This window comes from Colobus angolensis, unplaced genomic scaffold (assembly GCF_000951035.1).
Source record: "Colobus angolensis palliatus isolate OR3802 unplaced genomic scaffold, Cang.pa_1.0 Scaffold222, whole genome shotgun sequence".
Classification (NCBI taxonomy): Eukaryota; Metazoa; Chordata; class Mammalia; order Primates; family Cercopithecidae; genus Colobus; species Colobus angolensis.
In genome coordinates, this window is record NW_012115400.1 from 1,277,926 (window position 1) to 1,298,289 (window position 20,364).

The 20,364-nt window shown below is 53.6% G+C and overlaps 2 protein-coding genes across 10 annotated transcripts in view; one reads left to right on the plus strand and one right to left on the minus strand.

Annotated features, from left to right (window-relative positions):
• The window catches only part of AP4M1 (adaptor-related protein complex 4, mu 1 subunit), a 9,406-nt gene extending 2,581 nt beyond the window's left edge, over positions 1–6,825 (plus strand). The window contains exons 7-16 of one of the 4 annotated variants that reach the window (XM_011943880.1): positions 332–394; positions 1,112–1,178; positions 1,283–1,336; positions 1,476–1,582; positions 1,681–1,775; positions 2,192–2,236; positions 2,476–2,526; positions 2,638–2,749; positions 2,890–3,144; positions 6,697–6,825. In XM_011943880.1, the coding sequence (XP_011799270.1) occupies positions 332–394; positions 1,112–1,178; positions 1,283–1,336; positions 1,476–1,582; positions 1,681–1,775; positions 2,192–2,236; positions 2,476–2,526; positions 2,638–2,749; positions 2,890–3,114 (819 nt within the window). In that variant the 3' untranslated portion in view covers positions 3,115–3,144; positions 6,697–6,825. Of the gene's footprint in view, positions 1–331; positions 395–1,111; positions 1,179–1,282; positions 1,337–1,475; positions 1,583–1,680; positions 1,776–2,191; positions 2,237–2,475; positions 2,527–2,637; positions 2,750–2,889; positions 3,416–6,696 lie in introns of those variants that run through there. The other 3 variants (XM_011943879.1, XM_011943882.1, XM_011943878.1) reach the window with 3 other exon arrangements.
• On the minus strand, positions 3,308–16,565 carry TAF6 (TAF6 RNA polymerase II, TATA box binding protein (TBP)-associated factor, 80kDa). Of its 6 annotated transcripts, none has more exons than XM_011943872.1 (15): positions 16,213–16,565; positions 10,622–10,833; positions 10,433–10,519; positions 10,126–10,279; positions 9,859–9,915; positions 9,288–9,407; positions 8,606–8,751; positions 8,420–8,497; positions 8,226–8,327; positions 7,645–7,827; positions 6,706–6,780; positions 6,454–6,579; positions 4,586–4,759; positions 4,154–4,351; positions 3,308–3,847 (listed from the first exon to the last, which is right to left on the minus strand). In XM_011943872.1, the coding sequence occupies exons 1-15, from the start codon at positions 16,442–16,444 to the stop codon at positions 3,467–3,469; spliced, it is 2,325 nt and encodes a 774-aa protein (XP_011799262.1). In that variant the 5' UTR covers positions 16,445–16,565; the 3' UTR covers positions 3,308–3,466. The 6 variants fall into 6 exon arrangements, with proteins under 6 accessions (XP_011799262.1, XP_011799265.1, XP_011799264.1 ...); XM_011943875.1 differs by lacking the exon at positions 16,213–16,565 and adding an exon at positions 15,393–16,095; XM_011943874.1 differs by lacking the exon at positions 16,213–16,565 and adding an exon at positions 15,717–15,911.
• Positions 16,566–20,364: the final 3,799 nt, after the last annotated feature.

The window sequence follows — 20,364 nt, forward strand, 5'->3', positions numbered from 1 at the left end:
CTAGCTGGGCGAGGTGGCGGGCGCCTGTAGTCCCAGCTACTCGGGAGGCTGAGGCAGGAGAATGGCGTAAACCCAGGAGGCAGAGTTTGCAGTGAGCTGAGATCCGGCCACTGCACTCCAGCCCGGGTGACAGAGCGAGACTCCGTCTCAAAAACAAAAAAAAAAGATCTTGGCACATCTCCCACCTCCCCTAAATGTGGGTATCCCTTCCATCACCCATGTCCCCACCCTAGAGCTGTAGCTTTGACTGTCCTTTCGTTTCTCCCTGTCTGTCCATTTCAGAACATAGGCTATTCTGCTTCCAACCATCCAAATCCTCTCTCTTTCTCAGAGCCAAAAGAATGAAGTTTTTTTGGATGTGGTCGAGAGATTGTCTGTACTGATAGCATCTAATGTAAGTTTGAGCTCCCAAACCTGGAGCTGAGGACAAATGGGACTTGAGAAACATGGTGGGGTGGTTAAGACTCCCAGCAACGGCCACACAGCGGCTCATGTTTGTAATCCCAGTGCTTTGGGAGGCCAAGGTGGAAGAATTACTTGGGGCCAGGAGTTTGAAACCAGCCTGGGCAACGTAGCCAGACCCCGTCCCTACAAAAAATACAAATAAACAAGTTACCCAGGCATGATGGTGTACACCTGCTGTCCCAGCTACTTCGGAGGCTGAGGCAGCAGGATCACTTAAGCCTAGGAGGTTGAGGCTGCAGTGAGCCGAGGTTGAGCCACTGCACTCTAGCCTGGGTGACAGAGCAAGACCCTATCTCTTTAAAAAAACAAAACAAAAAAAAGGTAGGGCACAGTGGCTCATGCCTGTAATCCTAGTACTTTGGCAGGCCGAGGTGGGTGGATCACTTAAGGTTAGGAGTTTGAGACTACCCTGGCCAACATGGTGAAACTCCATCTCTACTAAAAATACAAAAATTAGCCATGCATGGTGGCAGACATCTGTAATCCCAGCTACTTGTGAGGCTGAGGCAGGAGACTCTCTTGACCCTGGGAGGTGGAGGTTGCAGTGAGCCGAGATCACACCGCTGCCAGCCTGGGCGACAGAGCGAGACTCTGTCTTCAAAAAAAAAAAAAAAAAGACTCTAACCTTGATCCCCCTGCCTCTCAGGGCTCCCTGCTGAAGGTGGATGTGCAGGGAGAGATTCGGCTCAAGAGTTTCCTTCCCAGCGGCTCTGGTGAGGCCTCTGCAGGCGGGACCCAGGTTGGGGTTAGGGCAGGTTCCTTGGTGTCTTAAACCGTGGAGTTTGCTGAGCTCCCCTGATGTTGTCTCCTCCAACAGAGATGCGCATTGGCTTGACGGAAGAGTTTTGTGTGGGGAAGTCAGAGCTGAGAGGTGAGGAGAAAGTGGGTCTTTCTCCCCTTGGAGTAGGTCATTGCCGGAGAGTTCATGGAGAGAAGTCAGAGATGGAGCCTCCCCGCTTCTTGCTTCTCTCCCAAAACATGGGTCAGGAGAGAAGTCTCTTTCTTTCCAGGTTATGGGCCAGGAATCCGGGTCGATGAAGTCTCGTTTCACAGCTCTGTGAATCTGGACGAGTTTGAGTCTCATCGAATCCTCCGCTTGCAACCACCTCAGGGCGAGGTCAGGGTTGGGGTGGCCTCATAAATTCCATCCACCATGGGAAAGGGGGCAGTGGGGGCATGAGACCAAACTAACCTTGTTGCTCTCTGGTCTCTCAGCTGACTGTGATGCGGTACCAACTCTCCGATGACCTCCCCTCACCGCTCCCCTTCCGGCTCTTCCCCTCTGTGCAGTGGGACCGAGGCTCAGGCAGGTGAGACCATTTCCTGGGTTCTAGAACTACCTTGGAACCCAAGCCAAGACCTGTATGTTCCCAAGACTCACTGCAGAGTGGGGGTGGTGGTAGTGGTGATGGAGTGCAAATTGGAAAAAGGCTTGGGCTGGGCGTGGTGGCTCACACCTGTAATCCTAGCACTTTGGGAGGCTGAGGCGGGAGGATCACTTGAGCCCAGGAGCTCCAGACCAGCCTGGGCAATATAGCGAGACCCTGTCACTCTGAGAAAAAAAGGGGAAAAGCTTTGGCTAATGGAGTTGGGCTGGACTTCAGCCCTTTTCTCTCTTGGGGGTACAGCCCATACCCACACAGCCCCGCATGGAGGCCCCTAGTGAGGAATGGTGAGATGCCAGTAGGCGATGGCCTGAGTCATGGTGTTTTACCCTCTCATCCAGGCTCCAGGTTTATCTGAAGTTGCGATGCGACCTGCCCTCGAAGAGGTAAGAGTGAGGCTGGCGCCTGGCCGAGTTCAGCTCTGTGGGACAGGAGACAGGGCCAGGGCACCTGCTACTTCTCCCTTCAGATGCAGCTGCCAGCCTCAGAATCCAGTTAAGGTAGAGGCTGTAGCATTTGGGAAGGTGGGGGACACCTGTGCTGAAATCCTGTTGTGACATTGAAGAGGAACAGGACAAGGGACCATGCCTTCCTGGGGCTGACTTTGTTCCTGTCTCCTCTGTAGCCAAGCCCTCAATGTCAGGCTGCACCTCCCCCTGCCTCGAGGGGTGGTCAGGTGAGTGTGTGCACCCACCACGGGGAGATTCCTGGGGAGAGAGTGAGCTCAGCACGACGGGCCTGCCCCAAGAAGGCTCCAAGCCCAGCACCTTCCCTCTCCAAACTCCAGCCTGTCTCAGGAGCTGAGCAGCCCAGAGCAGAAGGCCGAGCTGGCGGAGGGAGCCCTTCGCTGGGACCTGCCTCGGGTGCAAGGAGGCTCTCAACTCTCGGGCCTTTTCCAGGTATTCGCCGTGGACCCCCAGCCCCTCTCCTCCCACCGTCATTTAACGGCCACCCCACCCTCCCGAAGCAGTGCTGCCTCGTCCCCGCAGCGTGGTCAGCTTTCTGCCCTCTTTCCTCCCCCTGCCTCCGCCCCTCACAGATGGACGTCCCAGGGCCCCCAGGACCTCCCAGCCATGGGCTCTCCACCTCGGCCCCTCCTCTGGGTCTGGGCCCCGCCAGTCTCTCCTTTGAGCTTCCCCGGCACACGTGCTCTGGCCTCCAGGTTCGATTCCTCAGGCTGGCCTTCAGGCCATGCGGTAATGCCAACCCCCACAAGTGGGTGCGACACCTAAGCCACAGCGATGCCTACGTCATTCGGATCTGAGGCTCCCCAAACGAGGACACGGCAGCCAAGGCGGCAGTTTGTCCCACGGAAGGACAGTCTTTTTCTTTTCCAGCCTCCTGGTCTTGGGACTCTCAACCTGGGCAGGAAGAGTCCTCAGTCCCGAGAGACCAGGAGCGGGCAGTGGGCCCAGCCTTTCTGTGGTATCTGATGCAGGAAGGACTGCAGTGGATCGGAACTTACAAACCAAACTTTTATTCTGAGGAACTGACTGTACAATATCTAAAAAGAAAGTGACACGAAGGAAGCAATCTACAACCTCCTTCCGCTTAGTATGCATGCACGTGTGTACATGTCTGCATGTGTGGGAATCCGGGGGCTGGCAGGTGGAGCATCACGGAGCAGGCTGAGGGGAGCCAGAGTTGGGGGGCTGGGAGCCATTCGCTTTTGGAGTCCCTGGAGCTGGAGGGGGACTGTCCCCAGCTTCCTGCTTCCCCCCGCAGAGGGCACTGCCGCTGAGTGGGGAGGGGGATGATGCTGGTGGAGGAACTGGAGAAGGATGGGAAACGGGGCCTCCTTTGCCCTCCCCTGTTGGGGGAAGTGAGACCACGATATACTTCTGGACACTCCCGGGACCAGAGGGAGCAGTGCTGGGGGGTGCGGTGGTGGCGGTGGAGACCAGCTTGACGATGGGCTGCACACTGGGGACGGTGGTGGTGACAGGCGAGGTGGTGGTAGAACCTGAGCCAGGGGCTGAGGTGCTGAGGGACAGGACCTGGATAGAAAGGAAAAGCAGGTCCGCTTGCCCTGTGCCCTCCCTGCCCCTCAGAGGCCTGGCAGGGGGCACTTCACTTGCTCCCTGCCTGAACAAGTTGTTCCTGTAGTTGACCCCGTAGACAGCTATGGCTGGAGACCTTGCTCATGCAGGGCAGCTACGGCCCTGCAGGACCATGGTGGGTGCCTCTTTCAGCTCCTGACTTTGGGCCCAGAGAGGACTGTGCTCTACTCCTGGGCCTCCCCAGGGTGCTCTGAGGCAACCTGGGCCGTCCAGATGCTCCCTGTCCCACACAGCTCTGCATACCTGCTGGGTGGATGGGGCGCTGGAGGACGACGACATTACAATAAACTTGGTTGGAGGAGGGGAAGGCTGTGGTGGGGCAGCTGCTCGTGCAGACACCAGTGTCTGGACAGGAAGTGCGATGGAGCCAGGAACCTTCAGCAAGCCAGGGGTGCGAGGGCCAGGCTGCGGGGCCTGCGAGAGGGTCAGCGTGGGCCGGGGCTGTGGGGAGAAGAGGAAAGGGGACGTGGCAGCATCTACTAAGAAGAGTCTGAAGGGAGAGGCCTGGGCTCCCCTTGCTCTTCCTCAGTGGCTCTCACTGGGGCTAGGGCATCCTCACTCGGGGCCTGGTTGCCCTGAGACTGCTGACTCGGGGCCCACGTGGCTGTGTGAATGCCCATCCCACACTGGGGTCCTCCTCCGCTTCCTATTCCTCCTCCCCACCCGGCCACAGACCTGTGTGATGGTCAGAGTGGTCCTGTTGACCTGCTGAGCCTGCAAAGCAGCCTGGGCCCGAGCCTTGACCACATGGGAGCAGAGGAGAGGCCCAAGGGACCCGAATTCTGCCCGGTAGGCATCCTGATTGTCAGGCGGTGGGCGCAGCTTTGCCAGAACAGGGGCACAGTGTTTCTGCGGACAGAAAAAAAAAGCCAGGTAGAGGGAGGGCTGGTGACACTCTGAGAAGAGCCTTGCGGATGCAATAAAAAAGGACATTCCTTATCATCTCAGTGCCTCTGATGGAGGCTAAACTATGCTGAGCTGTTAGTGTGTATACAGAACACTGTGGGCTTTCTCAAAACAAAAGATGGGCACGGGGCCAGGTGTGGCATCTCACGCCTGTATCCTAGCACTTGGGAGGCTGAGGCGGGCGGATCACTTGTGGTCAAGAGTGTGAGACTAGCCTGGCTCGAATGGAGAAACCTTGTCTCCACTAAAAATACAAAAACTAGCCAGGCATGGTGGCACGCACCTATAGTCCCAGCTACCAGGGAGGCTGAGGTACTAGAATGCTTGAACCCAGGTGGTGGAGGTTGAAGTGAGCAGAGGTTGCATCACTGCACTCCAGCTGGTTACGGAGTGAGACTCAGAAAAAAAAAAAAAAGAATGGCTGGGCGTGGTGGTTCATGCCTGTAATCCCAGCACTTTGGGAGACTGAGGCTGGCAGACCACCTGAAGTCAGGAGTTCGAGACCAGCCTGGCCAACATGGTGAAACCCTGTCTCTACTAAAAATACAAAAAATTAGCCAGGCATGGTGGCACATGCCTGTGGTCCCAGCTACTCGGGAGGCTGAGGCACAAGAATTGCTTGAACCTGAGAGGCAGAGGTTGCAGTGAGCCTGAGATCGTGCCACTGCACTCCAGCCTGGGTTACAGGGTGAGACTCCCATCTCAAAAAAGAGAAAAAAAAAAAATGAAAACATGGGCACTAACATGTGAATGAACTTGCTAAATACTGTGGCAGAACAGTTAATCAAGAGGGCATTTGCCTTGTACAGAGAAGACCACACAGTAACACAGGAGCATTGGGGAAGGATGGTCCAAATGCCAAAGGCTGAGCACGTGAGCCCTTCTTTCTTTTTGGGGGAGTGGTGGTCTCCCTCTGTAACCCAGGCTGGAGTGCAGTGGCACGATTATAGCTCACTGCAGCCTTGAACTCCTGGGTTCAAGCAATGCTCCCACCTTGGCCTCTCTAGTAGTTGGGACCACAGGTACACGTCACCACTCCCAGCTTTTTGTTTTTTGTAGGCGGGGTCTCGCTACATTGCCCAGGCTGGCCTCACTCCTAGGCTCCCAGAGTGCTGGGATTACAGGCAGAAGCTGTCACGCCCAGCCCCCTTATTTCTTTTTTTTTTTTTTTTGGAGATGCAGTCTTGTGCTGTCGTCCAGGCTAAAGTGTAGTGGCGCGATCTCCGCTCCGCCCCCCAGGTTCATGCCATTCTCCTGCCTCAGCCTCCTGAGTAGCTAGGAAAAGAGGCACCCACCACCTCGCCCAGCTAATTTTTTGTATTTTTAGTAGAGACGGGGTTTCACCATGTTAGCCAGGATGGTCTCGAACTCCTGACCTCGTGTGATCCACCCACCTCAGCCTCCCAAAGTGCTGGGATTACAGGCATGAGCCACCATGCCCAGCCAGACCCCTTATATTTTACTCAGCTTGAGTCTCAGTCTTTCCATCTGTAAAATAGTATCAGACTCTGCAGTATGTTCTGAAAACAGGAGGCAAAGATGGGAGTAGGTGAATAAAATACACCATATGCTTGCTAAACGTCACCTGTCTCTCAGGGGGTCGGGGGCGCAGATGCAAGGACAGGGGCTTCGGTTACCAGCAGAAGGCTCTGCACATGGTCTGCTCCAATGCGGTCAATGTTGCTCAACACAGGGCCATCCAGAACACTGCGGATCCGCTCCCCTTCCTGCTGCAGCCGGGGCAGAATCAGAGTCTTGATAACCTGTTGGAAGGGAAAGGGAGAAGCCAAAGCCAGAGGGTCACCAGGGTCTCCCAGGTGGGGGCACAGCGCCCTCTATAACCTCATGACTGCGTCCCCTCCCCCATTTCTTCCTCCCAGAGGCCTAACATCGTGTCCCAGCTCAGCCAAGCCTGCGATGGAGCCATAACGAGTCGTCCAGGGCGTCTTCTCGTCCACCCAGCTCTGTAAGGGAAAGGAAATAAACTAAGATGAAGGGGTCTAAAAGGATGATTGATAGGGACCCATGTCTTTCATAGACATTTTCCTTGTAAATCATTAAGACATGACAGTGAGGCCAGGTGCGGTGGCTCACGCCTGTAATCCCAGTACTTTGGGAGGCTGAGGCAGGCAGATCACCTGAGGTCAGGAGTTCGACACCAGCCTAGTCAACATGGTGAAACCCTGTCTCTACTAAAAACACAAAAATTAGCCAGTTGTGGCCAGGCGCAGTGGCTCACACCTGTAATCCTGGCACTTTGGGAGGCCGAGGCAGGCAGATCACCTGAGGTCGGGAGTTCTAGACCAGCCTGACCAACATGGAGAAACCCCGTCTCTACTAAAAATACAAAATTAGCTGGGTGTGGTGGCACATGCCTGTAATCCCAGCTACTCAGGAGGCTGAGGCAAGAGAATCGTTGGAACCCGGGAGGTGGAGGTTGCAGTGAGCCGAGATCGGATCATTGCACTCCAGCCTGGACAACAAGAGCAAAACTCCGTCTCAAAAAATAAATAAATAAATAAATTAGCCAGTTATGGCTGCAGGCACCTGTAATCCCAAGTACTCAGGAGGCTGAGGCAGGAGAATTGCTTGAACCCAGGAGGCAGAGGGTGCCATGAGCAGAGATCGCACCACTGCACTCCAGCCTGGGCAAGAGTGAGACTCCATCTCAAAAAAAAAAAAAAAAAGGCATTACAGACAAGCCTGAAGACCCTTAGACCCCCACAAGTTCCAGTCCCTCTTCTCTCTGCCCTTGTTTCCAGTGTGACTTCCCCCAACCAGAGGTGGCCAGTGATGAAACAAATGGTGCTCAAGTTTCCCTGGCTCACCTTGGTGAAGGTCTTGGTGATCCGGGACTGGATGTTGTTAGTGGTTGTGCTAAAATGCTTGCAGATCTGGGCCACCAGGCGGGCAGCAAAGTCTCGGAGTGCCCAGTGATTGTCCACATCTGGTCGCAGGCACAGCTGTCTGCTCACGATGCAGGTCATCACAGCCGGAATCAGCTCATGGACCTGAGGGAGAAGGGCGGGGCAGCTCATTCTGGTTTTGTTTGTTTGAGACAGTCTCACTGTGTCACCCAGGCTGGTGTGCAGGGGCACAATCATGGCTCACTGCAGCTTCAATCATCCAGGCTGAAGCAATCCTCCCATCTCAGCTTCCCAGGTAGCTGGGACCACAGGCATGCACCACCATGCCTGGCTAATTTTGTTTTTGTGATTTTTTTTTGTAGAGACAGTAGTCCTACTACTATCCTCAGGCTGTCCTCAAACTCCTGAGCTCAAGCGATCCTCCCACCTCGGCCTCCAAAGTTGCTGGGATTCCAAGTGTGAGCCACTGCTGACCACTGACTTCCTGTTGGTGGCAGCAGGGTCCCTAGTCCCTGGAAGGGAAGGTGGGCGGGACCACTCACGTATTTTTCTAGATAGAGCGTGGGGTTGTCCATCAGCGCCTTCACCATACGCATCAGGTAGATGAGTAGGGCCAGGTTGTTCTGAACCACATTCACACGGACCTGTGGGAGGGAGAAGTGCTGGGTATGGGGCAGGGAGACCCTCACAGGAGCTTCCACTGCCGTCCCTGCACGGTGGAACCTCATGCTCTCACCCCTTCCGAGATGAAGGTACTGAACCGTGGCAGCATCTGATACAGCCCGGGGTCCGTGGCAATGCTTTGCAGGGCTTCCTGTGGGAGGAGGGAAGCCAGTCAGGTGGGGATAAGATGTGGGGAACAACTCATAGGACCCCCAGGACGAGGAGTCTCAGGGCCAGGGCAGGCTGGTGGGGCCCTCACCGCCCTCTTGGCCTCGCAGGAGCCCACACAGGCCTCGGTGATCTCCTTGTAGTAGAGCTGCTGCTCCACAGACAACTCATGGATGCTCCGCGGCTTCAGTCGCAAGGGGGCTCCCTCCAGCAAGGGCGGTGCCTTCTTCTCTTTCCCTGTGTGATTGGAGAGGTGGGTCTGACAAAGAAAGCTCCAGAAAAAACCTCAGTAACAGAAGAACCTTAAGCCTCCACTTCTCCTGAGACTCAGGAGACTCGGCTTCTTCTTAGGCTTCCCCATCCTTTCTGGGGCTCTCTGGCCCTGACCTCAGCCACTTCACAGATGGCTACATGGAGGCTTGGCATGGTGGTTCACACCTGTAATCCCAGCACTTTGGGAGGCCAAGGCGGGTGGATCACATGAGGGTGAGTTTGAGACCAGCCTGGCCTACATAGCAAAACCCTATCTCTACTGAAAAAAAATTCAAAAATTAGCTGGGCGTGGTGGTGGGCACCTGTAATCGCAGCTACTCAGGAGGCTGAGGCAGGAGAATCGCTTGAACCCAGGAGGTGGAGGCTGCAGTGAGCTGAGATTGTGCCACTACACTCCGGCCTGGGTGACAGAGTGAAACTCTGTCTCAAAAACAAAAAAAGGAAACAAATGGCCACGTGGCTTTGGGCAAGAGTCCAGAGAGGCCTGGCCTAGGACTGACCTTTGCCGTCGGCTGCGGTGGCCCCTTGACCTTTGCCCTTCAGGGGTCCGTCTTCCTCTTGGCCTGGCTTGGCTGACTTCAGAGGTTCTGTGGCTTCAGCCTTCTGTTGCTCTTTGGGAGCTGGTGGGAAAGCAGGCACAGCGGGAGGCGTGACGAGAGTAGCAGGAAAAGTAAAGAGAGGAGGCTGGATGTGGTGGCTCACGCCTGTAATCCCAGCACTTTGGGAGGCCAGGGCGGGTGGATCACCTCAGGTCAGAAGTTTGAGACCAGCCTGGCCAACATGGTGAAACCTCATCTCTACTAAAATTACAAAAAATTAGCTGGGCGTGGTGGTGTGTGCCTGTAGCCCCAGCTACTCAGGAGGCTGAGACACAACAATCGCGTGAACCCAGGAGGCAGAGGTTGCAGTGAGCCGAGATTGTGCCACTGCACTCCAGCACTCCAGCACTCCTGCACTCTAGCACTCCTGCACTCCAGCACAGGCAACAGAGTGAGACTCCATCTCAAAAAAAAAAGGTGGAAGGAGGGAGAAAGGGACCCAGAGACCCAGAGGGTGGAGCATGGAGGTTACCTGGGGGTGGGTTCTCAGGGATAGCTGGCTGGCAGCCCTCGATGCTCAGCCAATGAGCTGCAAGGAAGGCAGGTGTCAAGGTGAATTGCCGTACATGGACACTGGGGAGTTGTTCCATGCTATCGAAGCATGTTTCCACTCCTGCTCCCCTTGCAACTCCCCAGGGATCTCACACCGAGCTCTTCTTCTATTGTGAGGCTACTCACACCCACACGCATCTGTCCTCCTTTCCCTCCTCCCTGCCACCCTGCTCTCCCCTCCCCCAACCTTTGAGGCAGACGTCCAGGGGCACCCGGGGCAGAGGGGTATTGATGATGTCGCTCAGATCAACCTCCTTCTCCTCGTAGAAGTAAAGCTCCCGGCCCCCACCAGAGGCGAAGCGGAAAGGAATGAACTCCTGGGCGTGGAAGCCATAGAGTGGCTGTGGCAGGAGAGAGGGGCACGGGTGAGAAGGGAGCCAGAGGAGACCTGGCTGAAGGATGGCGCCTCACCCCGACCCCATCGCCCTGTCCCCATCACCCGCCCCCATCGCCCTGTCCCCATCACCCGCCCCCTGCCTGTCTCCCTAAATCACCTCGACATTCTTTAGCTTCAAGGCGTAGTCAATGTCACTGGTGGTGAGCTTCTGCCGCTTCCCCATGTGCATGAACTTCAAGGCATCCTGGGGTGGGTGACAGAATAGACATCAGCCCAAAATCCTAAGGACGGGGCCCCGGGCGACATCCTGGACCCAATGTGGAGCTGGACAGAAGGGCTGGGTCACCTGTGCGATTTCTTTGATGCGGTAGCTGACCTCATCCGTCAGCAGCTGGCAGGTCTCCTCCTGAATCTGGGCGATGCCCATGGATTCAGCCACCACCTTCATGGACTCCGAGGGCAGCACAGTGTTGCTAAGCTTCAGCTTCTTCTCCTCAGCCATTCTGGAGTCCCTCTTCTCCCTGGAAGGATGAAGCCCCCAGTGGAGAGACGGAGACCCTGGCAGAGGAATGGGGCAGGCAGAAGAAAAAGAAATGTGAGGCCAGGCGCGGTGGCTCAAGCCTGTAATCCCAGCACTTTGGGAGGCCGAGACGGGCGGATCACAAGGTCAGGAGATCGAGACCATCCTGGCTAACATGGTAAAACTCCGTCTCTACTAAAAATAACAAAAAATTAGCCAAGTGTGGTGGCAGGCACCTACAGTCCCAGCTACTCGGAAGGCTGAGGCAGGAGAATGGCATGAACCCAGGAGGCGGAGTTTGCAGTAAGCTGAGATCCGGCCACTGCACTCCAGCCTGGGCGACAGAGCGATACTCCGTCTCAAAAAAAAAAAAAAAAGAAATGTGAGACACGGGGAGGGGGCCAATAAAGGGAGGACAGTGGGGAGAGGGGAGGAACTCATGGTGTCTTCTGTCCATCCCCACATGAGTCAGCCCTGAGGTGTAACAGAGAAAGATAGAAATCTGGGCTGGTGCCAGGTGCCGTGGCCCACACCTGTAATCCCACCAGCACTTTGGGAGGCCAAGGTGGGCAGATCACTTGAGGTCAGGAATTCAAGACCAGCCTGGCCAACATGGAGAAACCCCATCACTACTAAAAATACAAAAATTACCAGGGCGTGGTAGTGCACACCTATAATCCTAGCTACTAGAGAGGCTAAGGCAGGAGAATCACTTGAACCCAGAGGGCAGAGGTTGCACTGAACCAAGATCATGCCACTGCACTCCAGCCAGGGTGACTCCGTCTCAAAAAAAAAAAAAAAACTCTGGACTGGGCCTAGTGGCTCATGCTTGTAATTCCAACACTTTGGGAGCCCGAGGTAGAGGATCACTTGAGCCCAGTAGTTCACAACCAGCCTGGACAACACAGCAAGACCCCATCTGTACAAAAAATACAAAAATTAGTTGGGTATGCAGGCACACGGCTATAGTTCTAGCTACTTAGGAGGCAGAGATATGAAGACTGATAGAGCCCAGGAACTCCCAGGCTCAAGCAATCCTCACACCTCAGCCTCCCAAGTAGCTGTGACTATAGGTGTATACCACTGTGCACAGCCAATTTTTTGCAGGGGCAGAGACAGAGTCTCACTATGTTGCCCAGTCTGGTCTTGAATTGCTGGGTTCACACAATCCTCCTGCTTCGGCCTCCCAAAGTGTTGGAATTACAGCCCTGAGCCAGCAGGCCCAGCCCAGATTTCTATCTTTTTCTGTTACACCTCAGGGCTTCAATCCCAGCATTTTGAAGTCTTGGGCTCAAGCAATCCTCCAGCGTTGGCCTCCCAAACTGTTGGAATTAAAGGCGTGAGTCGAACTACCTGGCCCAGGCTCAGCTTTCCTTATCTTCACAGTAATGCCATCCATCCAGACACTTGTTCTTATCTGAGCCTTCACAACAAATCCACCAGGTAGGCCAGGTGTGGTGGCTCACGCCTGTAATCCCAGCACTTTGGGAGGCCAAAGTGGGTGGATCACTTGAGGTCAAGAGTTTGAGACCAGCCTGAGCAACATGGTAAACCCCTGTCTCTACTAAAAATAGAAAAATTAGCTGGGCATAGTGGCATGTGCCTGTAATCCCAGCTACTTGGGAGGCTAAGGCAGGAGAATCACTTGAACCTGGAGGGTAGAGGTTGCAGTGAGTTGAGATTGTCCAGCCTTGGCGACAGAGACACTCCATCTCAAAAAAAAAGATTAAAAAAAATCCAACTGGGCACGGTGGCTCACGCCTGTAATAACAGCACTTTGGGAGGCCGAGGCGGGTGGATCATGAGGTCAAGAGATCGAGACCATCCTGGCCAACATGGTGAAATCCTATCTCTACTAAAAATACAAAAAATTAGCTGGGCATGGTGGCACGTGCCTGTAGTACCAGCTACTCGGGAGGCTGAGGCAGGAGAATCGCTTGAACCTGGGAAGCGGAGGTTGCAGTGAGCCAAGATGGTGCCACTGCACTCCAGCCTGGCGACAGAGCGAGACTGTCTCAAAAATCAATCAATCGATCAATCCACCAGGTAGTCCAACCTGACTCCCCTGCTCCCACTGCTTGGCCCAGGTCACCATCATCTATCCACTGGGTAACTCCAAAAGCCTCCTAACAATGTCTCCCGGTGTCTATCCTTGCCTCTCTCTACATCTATTCCTAACGTTAGAGCCAAAATGCTTCCGTCAAACTGTAAAGCAGATTGTCATTTCTTTGCTCAAACCCTCATAATGGTGCTCCACTTGCCATAGAGTAAAATCTGAAATCCTTATCATGGCCAGGTGCAGTGGTTCAGCTCATGCCTGTAATCTCTGCACTTTGGGAGGGTGAGGTGGGAAGACTGCTTAGGCTTAGAAATTCCTGACCAGCCTGGGCAACATAACAAAACCCTGTCTCAGGCCGGGCACAGTGGCTCACGCCTGTAATCCTAGCATTTTGGGAGACCAAGGCAGGCGGATCACTTGAGGTCAGGAGTTCAAGACCAGCCTGGCCAACCTGGTGAAACCCTATCTCTACTAAAAATACAAAAATTAGATGGGCGGGCAGCTGTAATTGCAGCTAGTCAGGAGGCTGAGGCAGGAGAATCACTCGAACCAGGAGGCGGAGGTTGCAGTGAGCAAAGATCTGTGTCACTGCACTTCAGCCTGGGCGACAAAGCAAGACTCCTTCTCAAAAAAAAAAAAAAGACAAAATCCTTATAACGTCCTACAAAGCCCTTCAAAATTTGCCTTCTCCCCACTATATCTCTGATCGCTCTTCCTTCCTTCTTCCACTTTGATCCAGACACATATTCCTTCTGGCTGCTCCTTAAACTTGCCAGGCATGCACTTGCTTAATAGCTTTTGCTCCATTCCCTCTGCCTGGAATGTTCTTCCCAAATGTCTAATTAGCTGCCTACCCTGACCCCCCTATTTAACTCTGCACTCTGCCCTCAGAGTGGCGGCAGCCCACTTCTTCTTTTCCGTAGCATTTAACATCTTCTGGGCCTGGTGCGGTGGCTCACGCCTGTAATCCCAACACTTTGGGAGGCCAAGGCAGGCAGATCATGAAGTCAAGAGATCGAGACCATCCTGGCCAGCATGGTTAAACCCTGTATGTACTGAAAATACAAAAATTAGCCGGGCATGGTGGCGTGTGCCTGTAGTCCCAGACACTCGGGAGGGTGAGGCAGGAGAATCACTTGAACCTGGGAGGCAGAGGTTGCAGTGAGCAGAGGTTGCACCACTGCACTCCAGCCTGGCAACAGAGCGAGATTCTGTCTCTGTCCACCATGTAAACAGGGCTCTTCTTTATTTATTTTTTTTTTTGAGATAGAATATCACTCTTGTTGTCCAGGCTGGAGTGCAATGGCGCGATCTTCACTTGCTGCAACTTCCGCCTCCCAGGTTCAAGCAATTCTCCTCCTGTCTCAGCCTCCCGAGTAGCTGGGATTACAGGCATGCACCACCACACCTGGCTAATTTTTGTATTTTTAGTAGAGACGGGGTTTCACCATGTTGCTCAGGCTGGTCTTGAACTCCTGACCTCAGGTGATCCGCCCACCTTGGCCTCCCAAAGTGCTGGGATTACAGGCGTGAGTCACTGTGCCCGGCCGAAAGAGCTCTTTATGATGTTCACTGATGTATTCTAGGAGCCCTGGGACATCATAAATATTTGTGAAGTAAATGAATTAGTTGTAAGGCTTAGAGATGTTGGTGCTCAGTAAATACTTGGTATCACTGTTATTAATAGGTCATAGGCCCAAGCTTTGAGCCTACACTGTAGCTAAAAACAAAGTGGAGCCAGGTGCAGTGGCTCACGCCTGTAATTTGGGAGGCCAAGGTGGAAAGATCACCTGGGGTCAGGAGTTCAAGACCACCCTGGCCAACATGGTGAAACTTTGTCTTTTTGTAAAAACACAAAAATTAACCAGACATGGTGGTGGGCGCCTGTAGTCCCAGCTACTCAAGCTACTTGAGAGGCTGAGGTGGGAGAATCGCTTGAACCCAGGAGGTGGAGGTTGCAGTGAACCGAGATCGTGCCACTGCACTCCAGCCTGGGCGACAGAGGGAGACTCCGTCTCAAAAAAAAAAAAGCAAATTGGAGCCAAGAGAGGTAGCTCACCCCTGTAATCCCAGCACTTTGGGAGGCAGAGGTGGGGGGATCGTTTGAGGCCAGAAGTTTGAAACAGACTGGTCAACATGTGAGACCCCCATTTCTGCAAAAATTAAAAAATGAGACGGGCGTGGTGGGGTGAACCGGTCATCCCAGCTACTTAGGCGGCTGAGGCGGGAGGATCGCTTGAACTACTGAGAAGTTGGAGGCTGCAGTGAGCCAAGATGGTGCCACTGCACAACAGCCTGGACAACAGACGGGTACCCTGTCTCAAAAAAAAAAAAAAAAAAAAGTGGCACACTTGGAGCTGGACATTAGGAAGATTAACATCAATACTGTTCAGGAGTAGCACAAGTAGGGTGGGGCCGTGCTGGAAGGATGGGAAGAGGGAGGCCGAAAAAGAAATTGGTTCTTTTCAAACCATCCCTGAGCTCTTTCCCCACTTTTATAAGTCTTATCTATAGGGAACACAATTATTCGAGACATACTCTGTGCCTGGCGCCGGGTTTACAAGAGGCGGTCGTGTCCCACTTCCCTGGCGAACTCCTACGAATCCTTCAATACCCGGCGGTACCCTCTGCCAGTAAAGGCTCATAAAACACGCTACAGTCACAGGATCTCCTCAGATCAGTGGAGGCGGCAGGAAGGCGTCCCAGGGGAGGGTTAACTTGAGCGAGATCCCAGCAGAGAAGCAGGTCGAAGATCCCCGGGCAGCGCGAAATGAGGCTCAGAGAGCCCACCCCATCTCCTGCAACATCTCTCCAATGCAGGCACACACACGGGGTCCCCACGAGCACAGACACACAACCAACCGTCCTCTTTCCAGTCCCCACAAGGGACCTTCAAAGGGTCTCCTCCCGGGTACCACTCAGACCCGCCCCCGCCAGCCGAGCGCGGGCAGCAGGAAAACTCTAGCCGCCGCCGAGACGCCGCTCACCCGGCGCTCGGCGCCATCTTGGCCCCGCCCCCTCCTGGAAGCAGGTCCTGGCAGAGCCGAAGAGCAAGTCACTGCCCCTTCCACGTGCCAGAATAAGTCCTCTAGGCTTACAGAATGAAATTATATTTTAAAAATTTGTTTCTACATCTACATATAAGGACCACTCCCTCTTGGTGTAATTAGTGTAATGTATTCCTTCACTACCCGGCTGCCAGGACCTTCAAGAGGCGCCACAAAACGGAGGCAGGGAAACCCGGAGCAACGAGGCCGCACCCCTGTTGGGCTGATCTTGCGCATGCGCCGACCTTGCCAGGCTGGATTTTTTTTTAAGGTTGCCGCCAGCCGCTGGGAATTTAAAGGACCCACACTGCCTCTCCGAAGTTGGTTTGAAGGCAAGCGGTGGTTGTTTGTGGACGGCGCTTTGTCATGCGACCTGTGCGACTGGGAATATTGCTTTTCCTTTTGGCCGTGCACGGGGCTTGGGCTGGGATGCCGAAGGAGGACGATGACACAGAACGCTTGCCCAGCAAATGCGAAGGTATTTGAAGGGGGTAGCCCCTGTGGGCATCGCCCGGCCACACCTCCTTCTTCTAGGCCGGACATCCTGGACTGTATTGGGTGGGTCACCCGACCTCCTTGAAGGCTTGAGGGAGGTTCTGGTGGAGCTTGGCTGAATTTGGATGGGGTCAAGGAAGCGAACGTGTAGTGCCACCTCAAAGCTGCATCCAGACAGCGCCTGCATTTTTTTGGCTGGCTTGGACACCTCCGCCAATGGATTGTGGGAATTGTAGTTCAGGGACCATCGGCCCTGGACTGCCAACTTTTAGAGCATCTTCAGTGCGTGTTTCCCTCATGCCACCAGACCTTAATCTGCAGAGACTGCAGGAGCCGGGTGTGAGGCTCAGGCCTTGTGGACATCCGCTGCCCTACCCTAGCATAGACGCTCCCAAATTACAGGCCCCACGCCCCCCTGAGGGGGTTTGAGGGTGAGTAACTCAGCCTTTGAAGCTCATAAACAAAAGGAGGCCGCACAAGTAGGACAGGTTCCCCATCCGGTGAGACTTTGCAGACGGTGCGCACTATATGGATTTTTCAGCAAGCAGCACCTTCCACAGCTGCACTAGTGTGGGGCCCATTTGAGAAAGGGGACTGGCCCTGATGCCCTAGTTTGCTGCCCTCCTGGCTTTACGTTTCTTCCCTGGATTCTTTTTCTCTTCGCTTCATCCCCCCAAAACTGTATTTCAGTATCATGAAAGGCAGTCATGATAGTCTCATGACTTGGTCCTCATCTCTGTCTCCTTTCACCTCCCTGTCCCGCTCTTCCCCCCTGACTTGTCAATCTTTTAAAACAGACTTAATCACCTAATTGTATCAGTCCTTGTTTTAACACCTCTGCAGGCCTTCTATCGGAATACAGCCCACAGGCCTGGGCACAGTGGCTCACATCTGTAAACCCAGCACTTTGGAAGGCCAAGGTGGGAGGATCACTTGAGCCCATGAGTTCAGGCCCAGCTTCACCATATCTTGTCATCCTTGGTTTATCTGTCCCAACTACACTGACAGAGACCTGTAGATAGAGATAATAGGTTTTATTGCTGTCTATTATATTGTTAGTATGCATACAGAAGGAGCTCAATAAATAACTGCAGGATAACAGTGAATACTTATACAGTACTCACTATGTGCCAGCCTTTATATATGTTGATTTATTTAATCCTCATCACACTCCTATGAGGGACATACTACTATCCCATTGTATTTATTATATACATATATATATATAATATATATATATATATATGTATTTTTGTTTTCTTTTGAGACAGAGTCTCATGCTGTTGCCCAGGCTGGAGTGCAGTGGTGCAATCTCAGCTCACTGCAACCTCCGCCTCCCGGGTTTAAGCGATTCTCCTGCCTCAGCCTCCCAAGTAGCTGGGATTATAGGCATGCACCACCACACTCAGCAATTTTTGTAGTTTTAGTAGAGACAAGGTATCACCATGTTGGCCAGGATGGTCTCAATCTCTTGGCCTCATGAGCCCCACTCTCCTCAGCCTCCAAGTGCTGGGATTACAGGTGCCCACCACCATGCCCAGCTAATTTTTGTAGTTTTAGTAGAGACAAGGTATCACCATGTTGGCCAGGATGGTCTCAATCTCTTGGCCTCATGATCCACCTGCCTCGGCCTCCCAAAGTGTTGGAATTACAGGCATGAGTCATCACACTGGCCTATTTATTTTTTATATATTTTACTTTTTTTGAGATGGAGTCTTCCTTTGTTGCCTGGGCTGGAGTGCAGTGGTGGGATCTCAGCTCACTGCAACCTCCACCTCCTGGGTTCAAGTGATTCTCCTGCCTCAACCTCCCGACTAGCTATTACAGGTGTGCACCACCACACCTGGCTAGTTTTTGTATTTTTAGTAGAGATGGAGTTTCACCATGTTGGCCAGGCTGGTCTCGAACTCCTCAAGTGATCCACCCATCTCAGCCTCCCAAAGTGCTGGGATTACAGGCGTGAGCCACCGCTCCTGACCTATTATCCCATTTTAAAGATGAAGAAACCGAGGCACAGCAAGCAGGAAGATTGCCATACAGCTGCTAAATGGCTGAGCCAGGATTCCAATCCAGCCAGTCTGGCTCCAGAGTCTGCCCTTGTATTCTCTGCTGCCTCAGGTCATCTGCAGAATGAATGGCTGGTGTGTTTGTCTGTCTTTCACCTCCCCTGGACATTTCTCCTCCCCACCAGTGTGTAAGCTGCTGAGCACAGAGCTACAGGGGGAGCTGAGTCGCACCGGTCGATCTCGAGAGGTGCTGGAGCTGGGGCAGGTGCTGGACACAGGCAAGAGGAAGAGACACGTGCCTTACAGTGTTTCGTGAGTCCTTCGTGCTCCTCCCCTTTCCAACCCCCAAGGGAGCTCTGGGAGTTCCTACAGCATCCAGAGAATCTTTGTTTCCTCTCTTTCCACAGAGAGACAAGGCTGGAAGAGGCCTTAGAGAATTTATGTGAGCGGATCCTGGACTACAGTGTTCACGCTGAGCGCATGGGCTCACTGAGATATGCCAAGGTCAGACCCTTCCCCAGGGCAGGACCCCACGTCTCAGAAACAAAGATCTGTATCCCCTGAGGTCCTTCAGAGGTTATCTGCCCATCATTTCACCATCATGGGACTCATCTGTGAATCTCCAGCAGTTGACAAAACTGAAATGGCAGAAAGGGGAAGGCAGGGGAGGGGTGGGGTGGTGGGCTGGGCTGATGCCAAATTCTTAATCTCTCAGGGTCAGAGTCAGACCATGGCAACACTGAAAGGCCTAGTGCAGAAGGGGGTGAAGGTGGATCTGGGGATCCCTCTGGAGCTGTGGGATGAGCCCAGCGTGGAGGTCACATACCTCAAGAAGCAGGTAGGATCAGATACTGCACCATCCAGGGAGGTGAGAAGGGAACCTGAGAGGGGAGCTAGGTTCTAGGGTTCGACTGTAGGGGGCATCTACCCCAAGCATGGGGAATGGGGCAGAGTGAGGACTGTGCCATTGATTAAAGTGGGGCCCGGACCAGTGGGGCACGGTGGCTCGGCTCACACCTGTAATCCCAGCAATTTAGGAGGCTGAGGCAGGTGGATCACCTGAGGTCAGAAGTTCGAGACCAGCCTGGCCAATGTGGTGAAACCCCATCTTTAATAAAAACACAAAAATTAGCCAGGCTTGGTGGTGCACGCCTGTGATCCCAGCTGCTCGGGAGGCTGAGGCAGGAGAATTACTTGAACCCAGGAGGTGGAGGTTGCAGTAAGCCGAGATCACACCATTGCACTCCAGTCTGGGCGATGGAGCAAGACTCCATCTCAAAACAAACAAACAAAAGAAGAAATCATAATGAGCCGGGTGAAGTGGCTCACAACTGTAATGCTAGCACTTTGCAAGCCCGAGGGAGAAGGAGTGCTTCAGGCCAGAGTTCAAGACCAGCTTGTGCAACATAACAGACCCGTCTCTACAAATAATAATAATTTTAAAGAATTTTTTTTTTTTCCGAGACAGAGTTTCACTCTTATTGCCCAGGCTGGAGTGCAATGGCACCATCTCAGCTCACCGCAACCTCCGCCTCCCGGGTTCAAGCAATTCTCCTGCTTCAGCCTCCTGAGTAGCTGGGATTACAGGCGCCTGCCACCACACCCGGCTAATTTTTTGTAATTTTAGTAGAGACGGGGTTTCATCATGTTGGCCAGGCTGGTCTTGAGCTCCTGATCTCTGGTGATTCGCCTGCCTTGGCCTCCCAAAGTGCTGGGATTACAGGCGTGAGCCATTGGGCCCTGCCTTAAGGAAAATTTTTAAAAAGTAATAATGGGCCGCGTGCAATGGCTGACATACGTAATTCCAGCACTTTGGGAAGCAAAGGCAGGCGGATCATGACATCAGGGATTGAAGACCATCCAGGCCAACATAGTGAAACCCCATCTCTACTAAAAATACAAAAATCAGCCGGGCGTGGTGGCGTGCATCTGTAGTGCCAGCTACTCGGGAGGCTGAGGCAG